This window comes from Perna viridis, chromosome 10, assembly GCF_037379345.1.
Source record: "Perna viridis isolate PV_CMFRI_1.1 ecotype Kerala chromosome 10, ASM3737934v1, whole genome shotgun sequence".
NCBI classification, from domain to species: Eukaryota; Metazoa; Mollusca; class Bivalvia; order Mytilida; family Mytilidae; genus Perna; species Perna viridis.
In genome coordinates, this window is record NC_142454.1 from 42,189,058 (window position 1) to 42,206,953 (window position 17,896).

The window sequence follows — 17,896 nt, forward strand, 5'->3', positions numbered from 1 at the left end:
TAGATGACACCTCAGCCGGCGTGCGCTCGCCCTAACTAACTACACACACTGAACAAATAGTTTGAAATAAAATATAAATGTATTTGTCTGAACTTGCTAACACACGTACGTAAAACTATTCTGTAACAATTTTAGTTGTTCAAGCACTTAAAAGAGGATGAACTCCTAATATTAGAGTTTAATTCTAAATACAATCACAGAAATTACCTTCGATAAGCAACAATACTTTTTCAATAACCACGGACCGGTTAACTCGTGTTGCGCAATGATAAAAACCGGCATCTTCAAAGGTAATGTTACTAATGATAAGATGGTACAATGTCTGTAGGTTGACTTGTACATTGATTCTATCAGAGACGACGGGATTAACATTTGAATTAAAAGAAATTTCCTGATTCATTTTACTCCAACCAACGGCAGAATTTTTGCTTTTCAGGGTGCAAGGTAATTCAATGCTCTCGCCAACAAGTCCGCATATTACATTTTCAGCTCTTGATTGAAAATGGCTCAAAGAAGTTCCTGCAAAGACATTAGAAATACTTCAAAAATGTATCCTCAAAGACGATCAAATGAATAACCGTTAACGTGCAGTTGGCTCGATCATAAAAAAATAACATTTTAAAGAAAATTATTTATGATAAAATTAGTGAAAAATTTCTTGAACTTTCGAAAAAAAATGTTTGACAGAATAATTGTATTTGAACGTACCAATTAGAAATAAAAAATATATAACATTCCTCATTATAACTTTTCACCAAATAAAGAATATTTCCGTGTCGTTTTTTTATATATCCAAATTATTAAGATTCCTTTTCCTCTCCTTGTTTTTGATTTGAAATTTTAAAATCATATATTCCTTAAAAACTTATCTTGCTAAAATTTTAATATTATTTATAGATTGGATTTCTCTATTCTTATTTGTATGATCACCACAAAACAACCACAAAAAAAAAAAAATATAAAAGCTTTGAAGGTAACAAGAGCTTCTTTTTTACATTTACATCAAAACTTAACCTTCAACTTTCATTTGTAGAAGAAGAAATGTTACATTGTAACACACGTGATTTTTTAATTATGCTTTTATAGGAAAATAAAGAAACAGATCTTCTCCCAGCCAAGTTTACATAAAAAACACTACAGCATTCCCGGGAGAAAAAAACAATGTTTATTTCAAGGTGAGGAGTAACTCTAGTGTGTTATGCTCAGCGGTTAGTTGGTTTCAAACATTGCCATGAGGACTTGCGTTCTTTTAAATGTTGTCATTAAAAAAATCTAAATATGTTATTTATTTTTGCAAATACTCAGTAATCTTAAAAAAATGAAAAATTCACAACGAAAATAGATACAATTACAGTAACTTCCGGCTTAAGAAGGAGTGTAATATATGTCCATTACCTAGAACGATGCATGTTTGATAAGACAAATTTAAATTCTACAAGTCGGCACGAAATTCCAGTACTTGTCAGGGAAGACATTGTGATAAATATTTACATGTTCAACATGTTATCATGTTTGTTTATATTAGTTGGTTTCCTTGTGTTCACCCAGGCAGGTAAGTTTATTAAAGTGGTTATATCCAAAGAGTGTTTCAGCAAAATCATGGTTTGAACGACACCAAAAATGCATTTTTCGTCAGACAGGATAAGCAACCGCTTATCAATTTAAGTTCATTTCAAAGAAAAACATAAGTTAAGAAGAATTTTAAACTTTAATGTTTTAGCATAAACTTTACAATAACAAGTACTTCAAAACATGCTCTTTTCTACCCAGCCAGATGTGCCACACTTGATTAAGCATATGGTAATTCTTTTATAATAATATAAATTACTGTCTTTAGTTTTATGATTACCATATGAATCTATACAATAATTTGTGTTGAACTCTCTTACAGATGTCAATTAAAAAAATGAGTAATGCTTTATTGGTCATGACGTCGATCAAATTGTGAATATTGTTGACAAAATCAATTTTCATTCCATTTAGATAATTCGGTAGATGAAAGGGCTTCAACTGATCGGAATGAAGTTGAGTTGGTTATTGTTGTTGACTACAGTGCCTTCAAATAGTATGTATCAAAATTTAAAACAATTGTTAGTTCATTTAATTAAATCAGCAATATTAGAGATATTTTCAAGAACATATTGGACACTTGTTTATCGCCATACTTGTCTCATGTTATTGTTCAAGTGTTTTCCTCTGTAGATTATCATTGTAGAAATACAATGGTAAAATGTCCTGAAAAAAATGTTTGGTAAACAAAAAACAAAAACAAAAACAAAAACAAAAAACAAGACAAAACAAAGCAATTGTGCAAAAATAATATATTTAAAAAAAATAAAAATAATAAGTTATAACATGACAAGAAAAAATAATAATAAAAAGATATAACACAATATTTAACATACACCAGGGATAGTCCCAAGACAATATTGTTGAACAGTTTAATCACAAAACTATTTTTTAAAGAAACCTGACACAGCACCTTATTCTAACAATTTTTCTTTCAGCTGGTATGACATGACGCCAAGTAACGAGACCTATAATGATCGTGTGTCAAAAACGAAGTCTAACATGTTGGAGTATATACAGAGCATTTTCCTTTCAGTAAGGAATTATTCGAACGTTTTGCAAACATGCTAAGTAGATAAAATGTATCTCAAACATATAAATGATAATCTTCAAACAAATTGTTCATTCTCATGGTGAATATTGTAAGGTTCGATGCCATCATAGTTTCGTAGGTCAGCAAAATTGATAAAAGCATTCTTACTACTGCGATTAGTTTCCCGTTTGATCTGGATTTCTGTTTAATGAATAAAATCCCACATTTGAAGCCAGGAAACAGGGACCAAGTAACATATTTGATGCTGTTTAATAAATATATCATTGAAAAATTTACATATTGTTTAATTGCAGGTTAACAGTGTGTATAAAAGTCTTGAATCTCACAATATTTATATCCAAATAAAAGTCGTTGATGTCATTTTTTCGACGGTAAGTAAACGCATGCCAGCAATGTACCATATTTTGCCCTTGTAAGTTCACCTTGCCAATTGTACTCACTTAAAAAATGAATGTCGTTTTGTTGGTCTTTGTATCTATCAATTTTTTTAGTGTATTTTCATATGATACTGGATTTGTAGTTTCGGTGATTAAATATAATTTATACAACTATTAATTTTATGTACCATAAGAACGTATGATGTTTATCTATCTATAAAAAGAATAGGTATGGTTTATATGTAAAAGAACAACAACTGGATGTATATATCAACTCAAAGTCACCAATTGGTCTTCAATGAACAACAAGGAAACCTTCATAGCACAGGGCAGTCTGAATCTGTTCCCAAAACATCATTTTATCATAAGCATTTGCAAATTGTTGTACTATATGGTTATTTGGTACACAAAAACACTGAATATTAAACGCCAAAATCTGTATTACATGCCTTATCAAACCGGTTTGGTACAGCAATTGATACAGATTTTGACATGTAATGTTCATTATATCATATATTTTAACTAAACTTTAAATATGGCTCGCAAAGGGGTGTGATACAGTGTATGCGATACAGGTCTAGAGGTGTGGTATAGGGTATGCAACATAGAGCAAACGATATAGGGTTTTGAGAAACAAGTTTAATATGTCAATTTCCAAGGGAAAAATTACAGACTCCAATCACAGGGCATTAAAAAAGCACACAAATGATTTCGTTCCTTCATGATTCTGTTTAATTATGATATTTTCAGATAGTTTTATTTCATAGAGTTATCAAGGGAACCAAGATGCACAGGACGTCATTAATCAAACACTGAAATACTACTTTATAGTAAGATAAAATGTAGATATTATGAATATGACTGGGTTGCCTTAAATATAAGATAAATAATTACAGACAAATAAATCATATCTTTATCATATTTACTTTAATCTAGTCATCTACTCTAAAATGCTCTTTTTGCTTTCTTTTCAGTTCATCTTATTGAATTAAAATATACATGTATCCAGTGGCTTTTTACAAATCCACCTTTAATCAAATATATTGTATTTATTAATATTTGTTTAAAATGTTTAGCATGCAGCTGACGCACCTTGGACAGAGACCACAAAAACGCATAAGAGTTCGGGATATTTCTGTAATCCAAACGATGTTTTAAACAACTTTGGTCCTTACTCCCGTCAGCTTAAGACGACCAAGCCGTTTGACCATGCCATGACATTTACGAGGTTTTTTTAATACATATTTATTAGATGGCATGTCTTGATAATATGTTAAAAGGTAAAACGAGAGGTAAAATCTTTAATCTTTATCTGTTTCGCACTTTTAGAAAATGAGCTAACAAATGAAAAAAAAAACATCATTCAAATAACAAATCGTTACCTAATTAAATTTTAATGCATTGTTTGAAAGTTTGGATACATATACAAGTGTCAATGTAAATGGGATTTAGAATTTGTTGAATATATATATATATACAGATATGGTCTTCAAAAAGGAGACGGACCAACATTGGCGGGTAAGATATTTTACTGCCATTTGCATTTATCACTTCAGACACAACTAGTATAAAGTCATCTAATATCCATTACTCTGAATGTGTTATTGTTCTTGGGGTACCAATTTTCGTGGTTTTCGTGAGTAGGCCAAACAACGAAATATGATTCCAGCCAAAAGGAGATTTCCACTGATCTGTATACTGAAAACTCCAAAACAAAGAATTCAAGAATCCACGAACTTGTGATTCTTCGCTAATCCACGAATTAAAGTACTTCATCTACCCCAAAGAACTCATGATAATGTATACTACAGACACTGTAAAGTCAGCCTCTTATCTTTACCTACACTTAGAGAAATATAGTAAAGAAAAACTTACGCCCAAACTTTTTTGACAAACGTGATGATTTTTCCTTTCATCTGTGACAACATCCTTTCAGCACCTGCGTGTGGAGTGTTCATATCACTCATACGTTAGGCATGAGCGTGCTGTAACTACGCAGACTTTTTGTATCGCACTAGACTTCTTACAATTAGGCTTCTGGAGCAGGGTTTTGTTGCTTAAAGATTGAAGTCATCACTACAGAACTTTTATGGTCGTCATTATGAACTCGTGAATCGATACAGTGTATCCATTTGCACCATGAAAACTGGTTTGTTCAACGTGTCATATTTTTCCTTTCCCCTTTCATCTACCCCGGATCTGACTTTTTATGACCAACTAGACGGTTGTTTCTAGAAAAGCAGAGGACGCATACCCTGCCGGTACACCTGGTACATGCCCCAGTAAAATCCGACTTTCTCATTGACTTTTAATACTTTGTTTGTATTTTTTAGTTACTTTGTGTTCTTTGTTGTGTTTTTTTCGGTTTTCCATGTTTGGGTTTTGTCCCTGGATAGCATTCTTTAGATTTCCGCTAGAATCTTGGTTCCTTTAATTACTCTTTATCAGTAAATTAGTAACTTTCCTTTATCATTGCAATCAAGCAGAAAATTGTTTTTTTTTTTGTATTGTGAAAGTTGGAAATAACTTCATAGTTTAACATATTATGTTCTCTAGCTAATGTTTTGTTCATTTCAACCCAAGCCTCACTTTAACAAATGTATGTATACTATGTTTAATGTCTACATTTATATTTATACATATCTGGTATTTTTTGGATTTCTTAGACTTATTGGCCTCTACATTTTGTCTTGAATAGTGATATGTTGCTCAGGATTTTACTCATTTTGAATATTTTATGGATAGCACCATGACCTGATTGGCCTTTATGGAATTCACATGCCCATTGCAATAATCTTCTACCACATTTGACTAACAAGAAGAACGTCCGATATCTAACAATAGGCAGTAACTGCTTGCCGTTAGGGTCACTTACATTTTTGCAAGTATTGCATGGAGCTTTTCATGTTTGTATGCTCTTTTTTCCATTTGTGTCGAATGGTTTGATTTATGTATGTTGTCCTTTTGGGGTTCCTGCTTTTATTTTGTCCAAGGTGTGCCCATTGTTTCTTCATTCGGTATTGTTACTTTTTCCATGTTGTATCGTTTAAATCGCAATTGTGTTACAATATTTGAAAGCGTTTCTGATAAAAAAAAAAACAAAAAAAGAAAAAAACCGTATCTTTTAATCTACGGACGCTGAACTTTTTCAACATTACAGGATATGCCGTCTCAAGTGCAGAGTGCACGCGAAGTAGCGTGTCTGTTGTACGGGTGTATGAAGGTCCTGGGTCGTTTTTCGTAATTGCACATGAACTTGGGCATAGGTATGTATAGAAGTTTTAATTAATTTTTAATACGAATTTTATCATTGATATTTAATGAAGATAAACTGTTAATTCCATCTGCCCTTCAATGGTATAAACTTACCATTTTTACCATATACCAGCTCCCATTTACCATTCCCTATCATTCCAACCCTATTCACTTTGAGAAACTCCATCCTCCCCTCAAATTGGCTTTTATATTTTTAAATTCTTCAAATTTATTTTAGTTATTTTTACCTAAATTCGAAATTCAAAACATATGTTCATCTCAATGAATTGTTTAAAAATAATTTTCCCAACCTCCCCATTGTAAATCCCCATCCCCCATATATATATTCTCCATCCCCATCCCCATATATATTCTCCATCCCCATCCCCATTGTAAATCCCCATCCCCCATATATATTCTCCATCCCCATCCCCATTGTAAATCCCCATCCCCCATATATATTCTCCATCCCCATCCCCATTGTAAATCCCCATCCCCATATATATTCTCCATCCCCATTCCCCATCCTCCAATATACCATACTATGGGATGCTATCCAATACAAGAATCACCTTGTATGTCCGTCTGTTTACGTCTTTCGTAAGAGCAGCATTTCCTACACCTCATAATGGATTTAAATGATTTTTGTACAAATGTTAGGCACTGTATGTAGATATACATGAAAAAATAAATTTACTGTCGGACGATTCTAAGGGAGATGATACAAATTAGGCGGTTTACATGTAAAAACCTTTAACGCTCCTTAACTGTTCAGGGGATTTTGATGAAACTGTATTGCTATCTATTTAAAGAAATAAATATTTTTTTAAGCCTTGGATGCCAACATGACGGAACTAACAACAATTGCTCTCCAAGGGATGGATATATAATGGCGTCTGGAGATGTTTCATCAAACAAGACTACAACACCCAAAACAATCACATCGCAAAGTCACTCGCACAGCAGATCATTTTCATCTTGTTCTGTAAATTACATACGTAACTACATTGACAAGTTGAATAGGTAATACAATAGTCATATGGACACTCATTTATTTAATAAGTTTAATCTTTAACAAATAAACTAACAAAAATCGAGAATTACAAAAAGTTTTTTTTCGAAGAAACGAAAAAGGAAAGTATATTCTACGGATTGTTACTGGAAATAACAGATAATTGTGGAACTGACTATATAGATCACGGAACCATTAGCAACAAATGTTTGTGATGTAACATTCTATACACTTCTACAATTATATTTATCATCGCCCAAATTCGACAATGTGGTAAGGCATGTCTAAACTGAACCCTGCATAATCCCCAAATATGTATTAAGCATCACTTGAAGGCCTAAAAATCAGCTTAAATGTATTTTGAACATGAATAAACAGTACTGTCTACATGAACACATTTTACAGTTAGTAAATGGGTTTCGTAAGGACTGGTTTTCATGTATGACCTTCTTAATAACACTTAACAGGGATAATAATAATTGCTTATTAACGACACAAAACCATAACCCGAACCCGTATGTTACAAATGCTGTTCCAAAATGGTACGGCGAGCTACACAAGGCCGACGAGCAGTGTAAATTACAGTATGGTGACGGGTCTTACGTCTGTAGGGTAATTAAAAATATAGATTTCCTGAATGTATTTTATTGAATTTGTTAATTTAATTATTGATAAGAACATTTACAACTAAAACTTATACAATATAAGCATTTATGAAATTATAAAATAAAATACTACAAACTTGAACATTAAACTTTACTTTGCTTCTGATTAAGTATCATATATCTTTTTAACATCAAATAAGTTTTTAGAAATTTAAAGAGAGTTACACTGTTCAAATGATGTGAATGATTAATTCAATTTAATACATTAAATTGTCGTTTCTATTGTATTTAAAAAATATTTCAAAAATTATGTTGAAGATAAATATTCTTTTAGGGCTTACATCACAATAACTATACAAATATTTGCCCAATGATGGCCTGCTATCTACCAAAAAGAAACACATGCTACTTTATGAGGGCAGCTGATGGAACGCCATGTGGAGATGGAAAGGTTTTCATAATATTATATCAAAAAAGAAAATATAACGGAAATAATCTGATTGTTTTCATAATAAGTAGGAATTGTTCTGATCAGCATATGTTTATTGACCATAAGTTTGAGTCGACACTGTTTGTAGAAATTACAAGACTTAGACTGTTTCAACAATTCTTTAGCATTATAGTGAAAGATAATCATCTAAACTCACTATTTGTATTTCTTGTATTTTGGTAGAATTTACTTTATTCAATTGTAGTTGTGAATACTTGTAAAATATGAAAGACTGTCTTTTTTTTTCAAAATATGATGGAAAACCTCTGAACGATAGAAAGGGTAATCTTTTGAATATATGCCAAGGAAAACGACTGTGGCTAGACGGGGTAATCTGATACATTCAACAAAGAACATAAAATAACCAAAATTACAGGTACAAGGAAACAAAAGAAACGAGCAACAATGACTGAAAAACAACTGGGCCAGGTGCACCGGTAGGGTAAGCTACTTTTGCTTTTTAACAATGGCCCGCTGAGTTGTTCATTAAATGATATGTCTGAGGTAAACGAATGAGGAAAGAAAAACTATGACATGGTGAGCAAATCATTGTTCATGATGCAAATGGATAAACTAAAACGATCAAGGAAGAAAGCAAGAGATACATCTTTTTTTTACATCACATCAAAGGCGGGACTGGCGTATGACTTTGTCCTAAACTAATTTATACGTTTTTTATATGTTTCATTTTCAATTTTATATGTCGAATAGCGAATCATTTTGTCAATATTTTGAAGAATTTTTCTACTTCCGAAGAAATGTTTTGAACCTTTTTGAAAATTCACTTTTCAGTGGTGTATGGATAACGCTTGTACGACTAACAGTAAAGCTTTGTCCGTACCTGGTATGTTAATTGCCATTTTTGTAATGAAGCCTCTATTGAATTGCGTAGTATGTTCATGAATCAGCCAAGAAATTAGTTACACAAATAGACTAACGAAAATCTCGATCTTCATGAAATCAATCTCTGTTTTAAATGTTGGAACTGCTTTACTTTGTTATAGATAAATACAAAAGTTAAAACAAAAGAAGTTACACAAAGTTTCTGACAATAATAATATAAAACCACTTTTCTAGACGTAATTATAATCCCCTCCAATCTTCTCTGAATCCGCTATTGACTGAGCTGACATGAGTGTTGTTCAATGATTGGGGACAAAATCAATTTCGAATACAATTCACTGTTCATTAAAGCAAAATTAATAGATTAAGAAAAACATTTGGTGACATAATACGATGGTAATTGACATATTTCCCTGTCCTTTGTACGTCATTGTTTTCATGAGCTATTGTTGCCCACTTATTTGCCGATAAATGTATCTACTAAAGTGATCGATAAAATACAAAAAAATACAAGTAATAACGGCTAAATTTTATGAATATCAATTATTCATTTTATTAACAGATTCATGCCCACTTGGTGACCAACAAGGGATTGTAATGAATGGCAAAACCTGCAAACAACTCTTAGAATACGATTCATACGCGTGCTTTAAAACTCAAGTGAAGTATCAGTGTTGTAATACTTGTGGACAAAACACAGCAGGGCAGAGTGGTGCGTCGGTCTCTCTTGACCAACAGTGCACAATTAAGCAAGGAAATGGTTCGTTTTTTTGTAGAGTGAGTATGTATTGATTTTACGTTCTTTTGTGGTAGATTTTTATAACGTTTGCTATCAGGGAGCATCGGTGTTTGCATATATGTGTTTTTACACTTGTTGAAGGCCTTTTGACGATCTCTGATACTGGTTTGTATTACAGTTGTACCCTTTTATCATTTGTTTCGGTTTACCATTTCCGTTCTTTTTTTTTTTCACTGCAATAAGAGGCATCCCTTTTTTTACCTTGGTATTCTTATCCCGACCGTTTGATATTAAACTTGTATTCGTGTTAAAAAAATACATTTTTCCTATAACGGTTTATTTCGATTATTATGATTGGCTAGGAGCACGTCTGTACAAATCCTATATATCCGGCTGTTGAAAGGCCATATACCTTGGTGTAACTAACCACTTTCCGTTTCAACTTCCAGCGTCATTACGCACTAACACAACGTCCATTTAAATATATACATATGGAGATTTAAGTCACTTCTTGACATTTTGGGTATGAGAAAAACGTTTGAAATATTTTCTAGCAACATGAGAACTTTCAATTACTTTTTCTGAATCTGCCATTACCCTAGGATTAGACACCGTTTTTTTCAAGAATTTATCAACGTTTAAAATCGGACTCACAAAACAAATTAAAGTCAGTAGGACTTTTATGTTAGGTTTGTGGATGAAAGGTCCGATTTTACACATCCATAAATTCTAGAAAAAAGACACTGTTGAATCCTTATAATTCTAAGCCTTAACTATCTGATATATATTGATACATTTTAGTAGTGTCTCATACATGGAAATTGACATCCGAAATCGACATTTCAAATGGTGACATTTAACCGACAATGTGACATGTTTAGTAACAAAATTCAAAGATGTTACGGGCTACTTATAACACAAGACTTTCAAAATTGTTATTGTGAATATGCAATGCGGAAAATGAATAGAATAAAGCAGACATCGCATTAAACCTCTTAACGGCTCTATATTTTTGTCAAAGCGATGGCAGCAATTTTGTTTACAATTTGCGCATTTAAATTACACTGTTGCAAAAACTGTAATCTCAGAGGTCGTAAAAGTTGAACAACCCATCATATTGCACGAAAAAGGCATATGCTAATAAGTATACTAAAAGGTTTTGTCTTTGTGCGGGAACTGTACATATAGTTATTCCCCCCGGAATATGCAAATTACCTTTATCAACGCCATATAGTTGTCACGCATTAACAGTCAAAAAGCCACTCTTAAACCCCAGCATTTAAGATACTGTAGGGGTCTATCAGCTTGAATAAAAACATCACGATTTTCTCAAATTCGTAACAATATATAAAAAAATACCAAAGAAAACATTAGTTTTACGTTGCCTCATTTTGACCCTCTGAGTGTAAAAAAGACATTATTGTACTTATATCGGGGTTAGTCTGCATACACATCCGTAAATAATGATACTTTGTAAACCTTCAGTACCCTCTTCGTACTTTGGTACTTTCGCTGCAAACATATCAATGTCTACGGATATGAACGTAAGAAATTTATTGATGCACAATCACTAGACAATGCCGTTTGAATTGATTGATTGAAAAAAAAATCAAACCAAATCAAATACCGTAAGAGTATGTGACATTTTTCTTTTTTTCTTCTTCAATGACATACTATAATCGTTTTAATTTTTGCGTATTGTATCGAATGAACATTTTCCAGGTTTCAAAAAAATGATAATCGGAATACAGTGTTAAATTTCGTTAGTACCAATTATCGTGTTTTTCTTTCCACAGCGAAAATATCGAAATTTAGAACGTTTACAGTATCTGAAATTCATTGAATCCTTAAACCGTATTTACAGGGCCTACCCAATTACTCTGTTAAAGATGTATCTAACGTTATCTGTAGTACACTACTGTGTAAAGTTCCAACTAAAAGCTATTGTATATCATCGACTGCAGAGGATAAAACAACTTGCGGAAATAAAATGGTATTTATCAAAACCGTTAATGTAGGATTATCAAAAACTATTCTTTCATAAGGACTCCTTATAATTTAAGTAGGCTTGAATCATTCTTTTTTGTTAAGGAACGTAAATGTTCTAATATTCAGTTTTTTACTTACAATTCAGACAATTGTTGGTAATTGTCTGTTTTAAGAGAAAACTTTTCTACAGTGACATACTAAATGCTTAATCATATTGTTAATGTGTGAGATGCTACCGTTGATTTAATCTATATATCTTAAAAGTATAAGGTTGTTTTTTTTTAATTTTCTCTTAAACGTACATTTCAATGTTTGAATCATTTGATTGTGATAATATTATTTAAGGACTTTCACTTTTACTTGACGAACAGTTGTTCATTTAAAAGAATCTTTATCATGATAGTGCTTTTCCTATTTTAGTGGTGTAAAAGCGGTGTATGTGTTCATGACGATAGTGCTCCTGCTGTTTCAGGTAACATTAAAAAAATGGGTATTAACTGTCAATGTGCAGTTTCCGTAGTGAAAACAGATGGAAAAAATAATTCAAAAACTTTAGTTTATAACCACGGTATAATGACGAAACAAATTTGATTATGAAATATGAAAAATTAATATCCTTGCATTCTATAGTTCACATTACAACAAGTTTATTATGTAATAAAACTATGGAGAATGTCATCAACACCATATTCCGCCACCGTAAACTTATCCGTTTAGTTTCCTTTCATTATCCAACAGAGAACTGTATATTTGGGGAGGCTACTTCAAGTCTTGATTCGCATGGCCTCATATGTCAACAACTGAAGCTGCCGGAAAATCAATGGCGCTGCTACGGCGATTCTATCAAGAAAATGTGCTGTCAAACTTGTCCGTCAATAGAACGGAATGTTACAGGTAGAGTGAAATCTTTTGTAACATTCTTGAACTTCTTTTCCTTCATAAAATGTTATTCTAAAGTGCACAGATGGATGCTGATTTGCAAAAACTATGCAATGCAAACTCAAAACTGACGACTAAAATCTTACCCTACACATTTAAAAAGTAGCTCAATCATCCAACATACATTTGGTTTAGCATAAGACAACCAAAAAATTACATCACAATCGTGACATATAATATAAGAAAAAACATTTCTTATTGTTTTCTTTGCTTTGTTTTGTTCTAATTAATAGGTTGTGAATTTGGTGACAAAGGAGAATGGTGTCGAACTCATGTCGTTTCCGCAGAGAATAAAAGACAATGTTACAATACAAACACTAAGGCTTACTGCTGTGATTCATGTGCAACGTACGCAAATAAAGCAAATAAAGGTAATTTAGAATAACTTCATCTATATGTTTAGATGTTTCTGTTTCTTGTTACATTTTGATTATTGATGTGTCTATCCGAGACCTTTTATCCACATTTGCTGTGGTAATGTTACTGAAAGCAGTTTTTTTTGGCAATTTTTCAATGATTATCAATGTCCCAAGAAATATTATCTTAATCGCTCCTGCAAAATTGCCTTTTAATTATTTCAGATATTATAATTTGATATATTTGTAATACTAAAGAAATTTACATTTTTGTTTAGAAATGTTTAGACAAATCTTACCTCAAGATGGTTTCTTGGAGAACATAATTTTCAAAATCAGTCCTATACATATATGTTTCAAAACTTATTGTATTTTCTATTTAAAAGAAGTTGCAGCTTAAAGAAACTATCACAGCAGTATTCATGCTATGTTGAGCATTCATACATGTATATTACCTTCAGGTTGTGAGTATGGAGATAAAAGTAGTTGGTGTCATTTGAATATTCGTTCAGAGAGTGACAAAATGAAATGTTACTTCGGTACAAACGCTGATATGTGTTGTGAAACTTGTGCAGGGTATGCCAATACTGCTCAAAAAGGTAATGACTATACTACAACGAACCCATGTTCGGATGTTTATGAGAGAGTAATCAAGGGAACCAAGGTCATAGCGGTAATCAAAAGAATGTAATCCAGGGACAAAGACCAGACATGGAAAACAGACATACACAACAAAGAGCATAAAGTAACTAAAATTATAAATACAAAGTAACAAAAGCAAATGAGCAACTCGGACTCCACTAAAAACTAGTAGCAGAGACCAGGTGCACCAGTAGGGCAAGCGTCCTCTGCTTTTCTAGAAACACCCACCGAGATGCTCATAAATGTATGTTTTATATTTATATATTGTATAATATATATTTTCTAACTTAAACACTACCGACATGAATTTTGTTTAAGGTTACATTGAAATGTTAATATACAAAAAATACAAATCGAATTTGTTTTAATGCTTTGTAATTGTTAGACAGAAACATAAAAAAGAGACGTTTATGTGATATATCAAACTTTCCTAAAAGGCACTACACCAAGGACGCAGTGTTCAGTCTTTAACAAAGAGTATCTCCCTGCATGGACTTCCGAGTTTGGGAAACTCCCGCCCATTGTCCTGTTATTTCAAACACACAACATCTAACTCTACAACATAAGGAATATGCAGCACATATTTAAGGAGGTAGATCTAGGGTAATGAACACAACTCTTAAAAATCATTAGAACGTTTGTGCTCAGCATTTTACATCAATCTCATGTAAGCATCCAAGTAACTGATTTCATTTTGTTTCAAAGGAAAGCCCGATGGCCTTTGAAGAAATTGAATATGATACAAACATTTCTCTGGTCTCAAGATTTATGTCCCTTACCCTAGGTCTACCTCCTTAGTACACACGTTGATAAAATCATCATTGCTTTTGGACATCAACCAACAAAGATACAAATTAAAGCGTATATTGTTAACCATACGTATCGTTTTTTCGCGATTTTTCAGCTGTTGTATACCGTGAATCAAACATATGTCGCCAAGTACACCTAAACTCACTTTGTCCTACTTATTGTGGCAATTGTGAGAAATTTTGAATGTCCTACTTATTGTGGCAATTTTGAGTTGTGGTTATTGTATTTTGCCCATTTGTCTTTAATTAAACCGGAAATAATGAACCACAATGAAAGCGTTATGTTTATCTGGTTTATGATACCTTTCAGTTTGAAATGATTGTTCCTAGTCAGGACTATTGTGGTCGTTTCAACCTTTCCGGTTTTTGACATTTCTTATACGGACTTTTCTTTCGACTATTCCTCTTGACTAGTACCTACAATTTTTTGTTAATTTGTTGTTGTTCGTGTTGGCAAGCGAAACGTAGAAAATGGTAGCAAAAAGCCAAACACAAAGAAAAAACAAATATATAACAAAAATAACAAAACAAACACACTAATAACAAAGCAAAGACACAAAGAGCTATATAAAAATAATTGATATTGTAATGGGACTTTATAGCCAACATTGTCTTTTTATTTAGGTTGTGAGTACGGAGATAAGTTGCATGGTTGTAAAGCCAGTATGTGTAGTCAGTACTCAGCTTACAACAGGGAAAAGTGTTGTCAGACATGTAAGCCTGGACCAGCCGTGGGATAAATACATTTCTAACAAATTTTATAGTTATTATCAAATGTCTTGAATAAAATTTAACGAGTTTCTTTGTATCTTGCTCTGTTAACAGATCTATCAATAAGATATAGTTGTTCGATATTGTAATACATTGATATACCAGATAAGAATCGTATCCGTATTATGAACTTTTGTAACATACACAAATTGTTTGATACTTGCTTCGTATCAAAATAATCATTTGAGAATTTTATGTTTTGTTTTAAATTTGTGTTAAGCATAAAGAAAATTTTAACGTGTCAATTAATCATATATATTTGATACATTATATTCTTAATTCTGATTTCCAGAAATATAAGTTTCATATTGTTGGTATTCTATGCAAGAAAATTTTGCTAGATACTGAAACTAGCTTTTGATGGGATGTGGTAATATTTTAAACTTAAAACAAATATTTCATGAATTTTATGAATTCCTGATTTTATTATGTATCAAATAGAATTAACTATGGACTGATATTAAATTTTAGTGTTTGGTGAACAATAATTTGTTGAGTCGAATTAATGCATCGTTATATGGGAAAATTAAAAATCTCATGTTTTGCCTCTTAATATGAATTTTTACTATGAAATCATCAAAAATAATCAAAAGCAACCGAAAGGTCTGGATAGTCAGCAATTTGTACTGATACTCAAATACTCTAAGGATATATGTCAATTTTAGCGATTGTTTGGTGGAGAAGAGATACATTTTTTTCATTATACTACAAAAACTCTTAGTTTTACCGCACAATTATTGTACGACCAGAAAGCTGATATAATTAGCTGCTCGATGGTACCTAAATATGTCAATTGTCGTAGTTTTGTAAAAAGAAGAATTGAGAATTTTGCTGCAGCAATGTATAACAAGTGACAAGAAAATACAAAAATGCTTCAGTTTATTTTTAGGCGACAAAAATATCCATACATAGGAGGTATAAGGGTACCTGAAAATCATATCTTTGTTGATAATTGGGGTGCACGGCGGGTTATCTTTGCTAACGGTAATGTCGTAATGTTAACATGTAAATCAAATTTTTCTTATCTGTTACGAAAATTTGAATTTTATACAGTCGAACTTCGATGTGTCGGATTAGTCGAAATCTCGGATAACTCGAACTAATTACAAAGTCCCAGCAAAACTCAAATTCAATTTTACTTCGGACGACTCGAACTCGGATGAATTGAAACCTCGGATCACTCGAAGTAATCAATCAGTCCTCTCGATAGGACTTAGAAATCATGATCAAAGTCTATTTTAACAACAATTAGCGTGGCTTTTAAAATTAATCTGTTGACACTCTTCATGGTTTGATTTGTTTATATAACTAATTTGAAATTGCGCGTGTTGTTAAAGGAAACGAATTCTATTAATAAAACGTGGGAATGTACACTAACAGTGATATCAGATATTTTGATATTTTGAATTTTTTTATAAAAAATGCAGATGAATTGTAATGTTATCTGACTATTTAATGCGACATCAAACTGACGAGAGTAAGGGTATTTCGACGACTACATTCGTTTCGCTATAGAATTTGAAGTTTTATCGTAATATTGTAGAGCACACGGTTTGACGATACCCCTGATTGTGAATCAAACAAAGCAGCATGTTATGAACTATGACTTTTTTGATATAGAAAAAAAATTCACTAAACCACTCGGTGCCGTTCAGTAGTTTAAACTTGATATACAACATTAAAAAAATATCTCCCGATATGAAACGCATGACATTACGAAGTACCATGTAAAGTGAAGTACATGTACATGTACAAGCATAACAAATGAAGTAACTACAGAAACAATCATGGACCAAACTACTAATATTTCCGGTTTATCCTCACCTCGGATTACTCGAACCTCGGATAACTCGAACATATTTGCATGGTCCCTTCAACTTCGACTTAACGAAGTTCGACTGTACGTAAAAATGGTGTCGGACCATTAAAGTTCATTTTTTAATAACAACGACCATATATCACGACGAATGAAAAAATCCTGACATCATATCTTGGCAAAATATTCTTAGAAACATTCATACTAAGTTAGTTCTAATAGGTTCAGTTGTGTAAGATTTCAGAGGAAAATATTTTTAAAAAGTGTTTACGAAGACGATGACGACAGAGAAAACGACGATGACAGACGACGGGCAATGCAACGTGATGGCCATATCTCACCTTGACATAGAAATAACAAAACCAACTTAAAAGGCGTATGTGTCAGGTGTTTTTAGTAGTTTGATTATTGCATTTTGATTAAAGTTTGTTTGGGTAAGAGTAATGCAAATACTTTTCCGAACATAAATGTACTCCAACTCCGTCGAGTTATGACGTCACGACAGGACGTGCCATAAGTCGTCATTTTGGAGTATAAACTTGAATGGTTCTTCGACAGCATTTTCAGTCATATTAATATTTAAACAATTAGATTTCGTTGTAAGTTTTTGTTATTGATTTAAAACAAATG

General features: G+C 32.3%; 1 protein-coding gene across 1 annotated transcript; it reads left to right on the plus strand.

Annotated features, from left to right (window-relative positions):
- The first annotated feature begins 1,407 nt into the window (after window positions 1-1,407).
- Window positions 1,408-15,487, plus strand: LOC148605966 (A disintegrin and metalloproteinase with thrombospondin motifs 18-like). Its single transcript, XM_088547623.1, has 18 exons — window positions 1,408-1,552; window positions 1,984-2,065; window positions 2,508-2,604; window positions 2,917-2,994; window positions 4,077-4,228; window positions 4,481-4,518; window positions 6,161-6,266; window positions 7,087-7,278; window positions 7,735-7,879; window positions 8,207-8,323; window positions 9,155-9,206; window positions 9,768-9,982; window positions 11,809-11,937; window positions 12,354-12,405; window positions 12,672-12,827; window positions 13,106-13,243; window positions 13,690-13,827; window positions 15,304-15,487. The coding sequence occupies exons 1-18, from the start codon at window positions 1,408-1,410 to the stop codon at window positions 15,417-15,419; spliced, it is 2,148 nt and encodes a 715-aa protein (XP_088403749.1). The 3' UTR covers window positions 15,420-15,487.
- The last annotated feature ends 2,409 nt before the right edge of the window (window positions 15,488-17,896 follow it).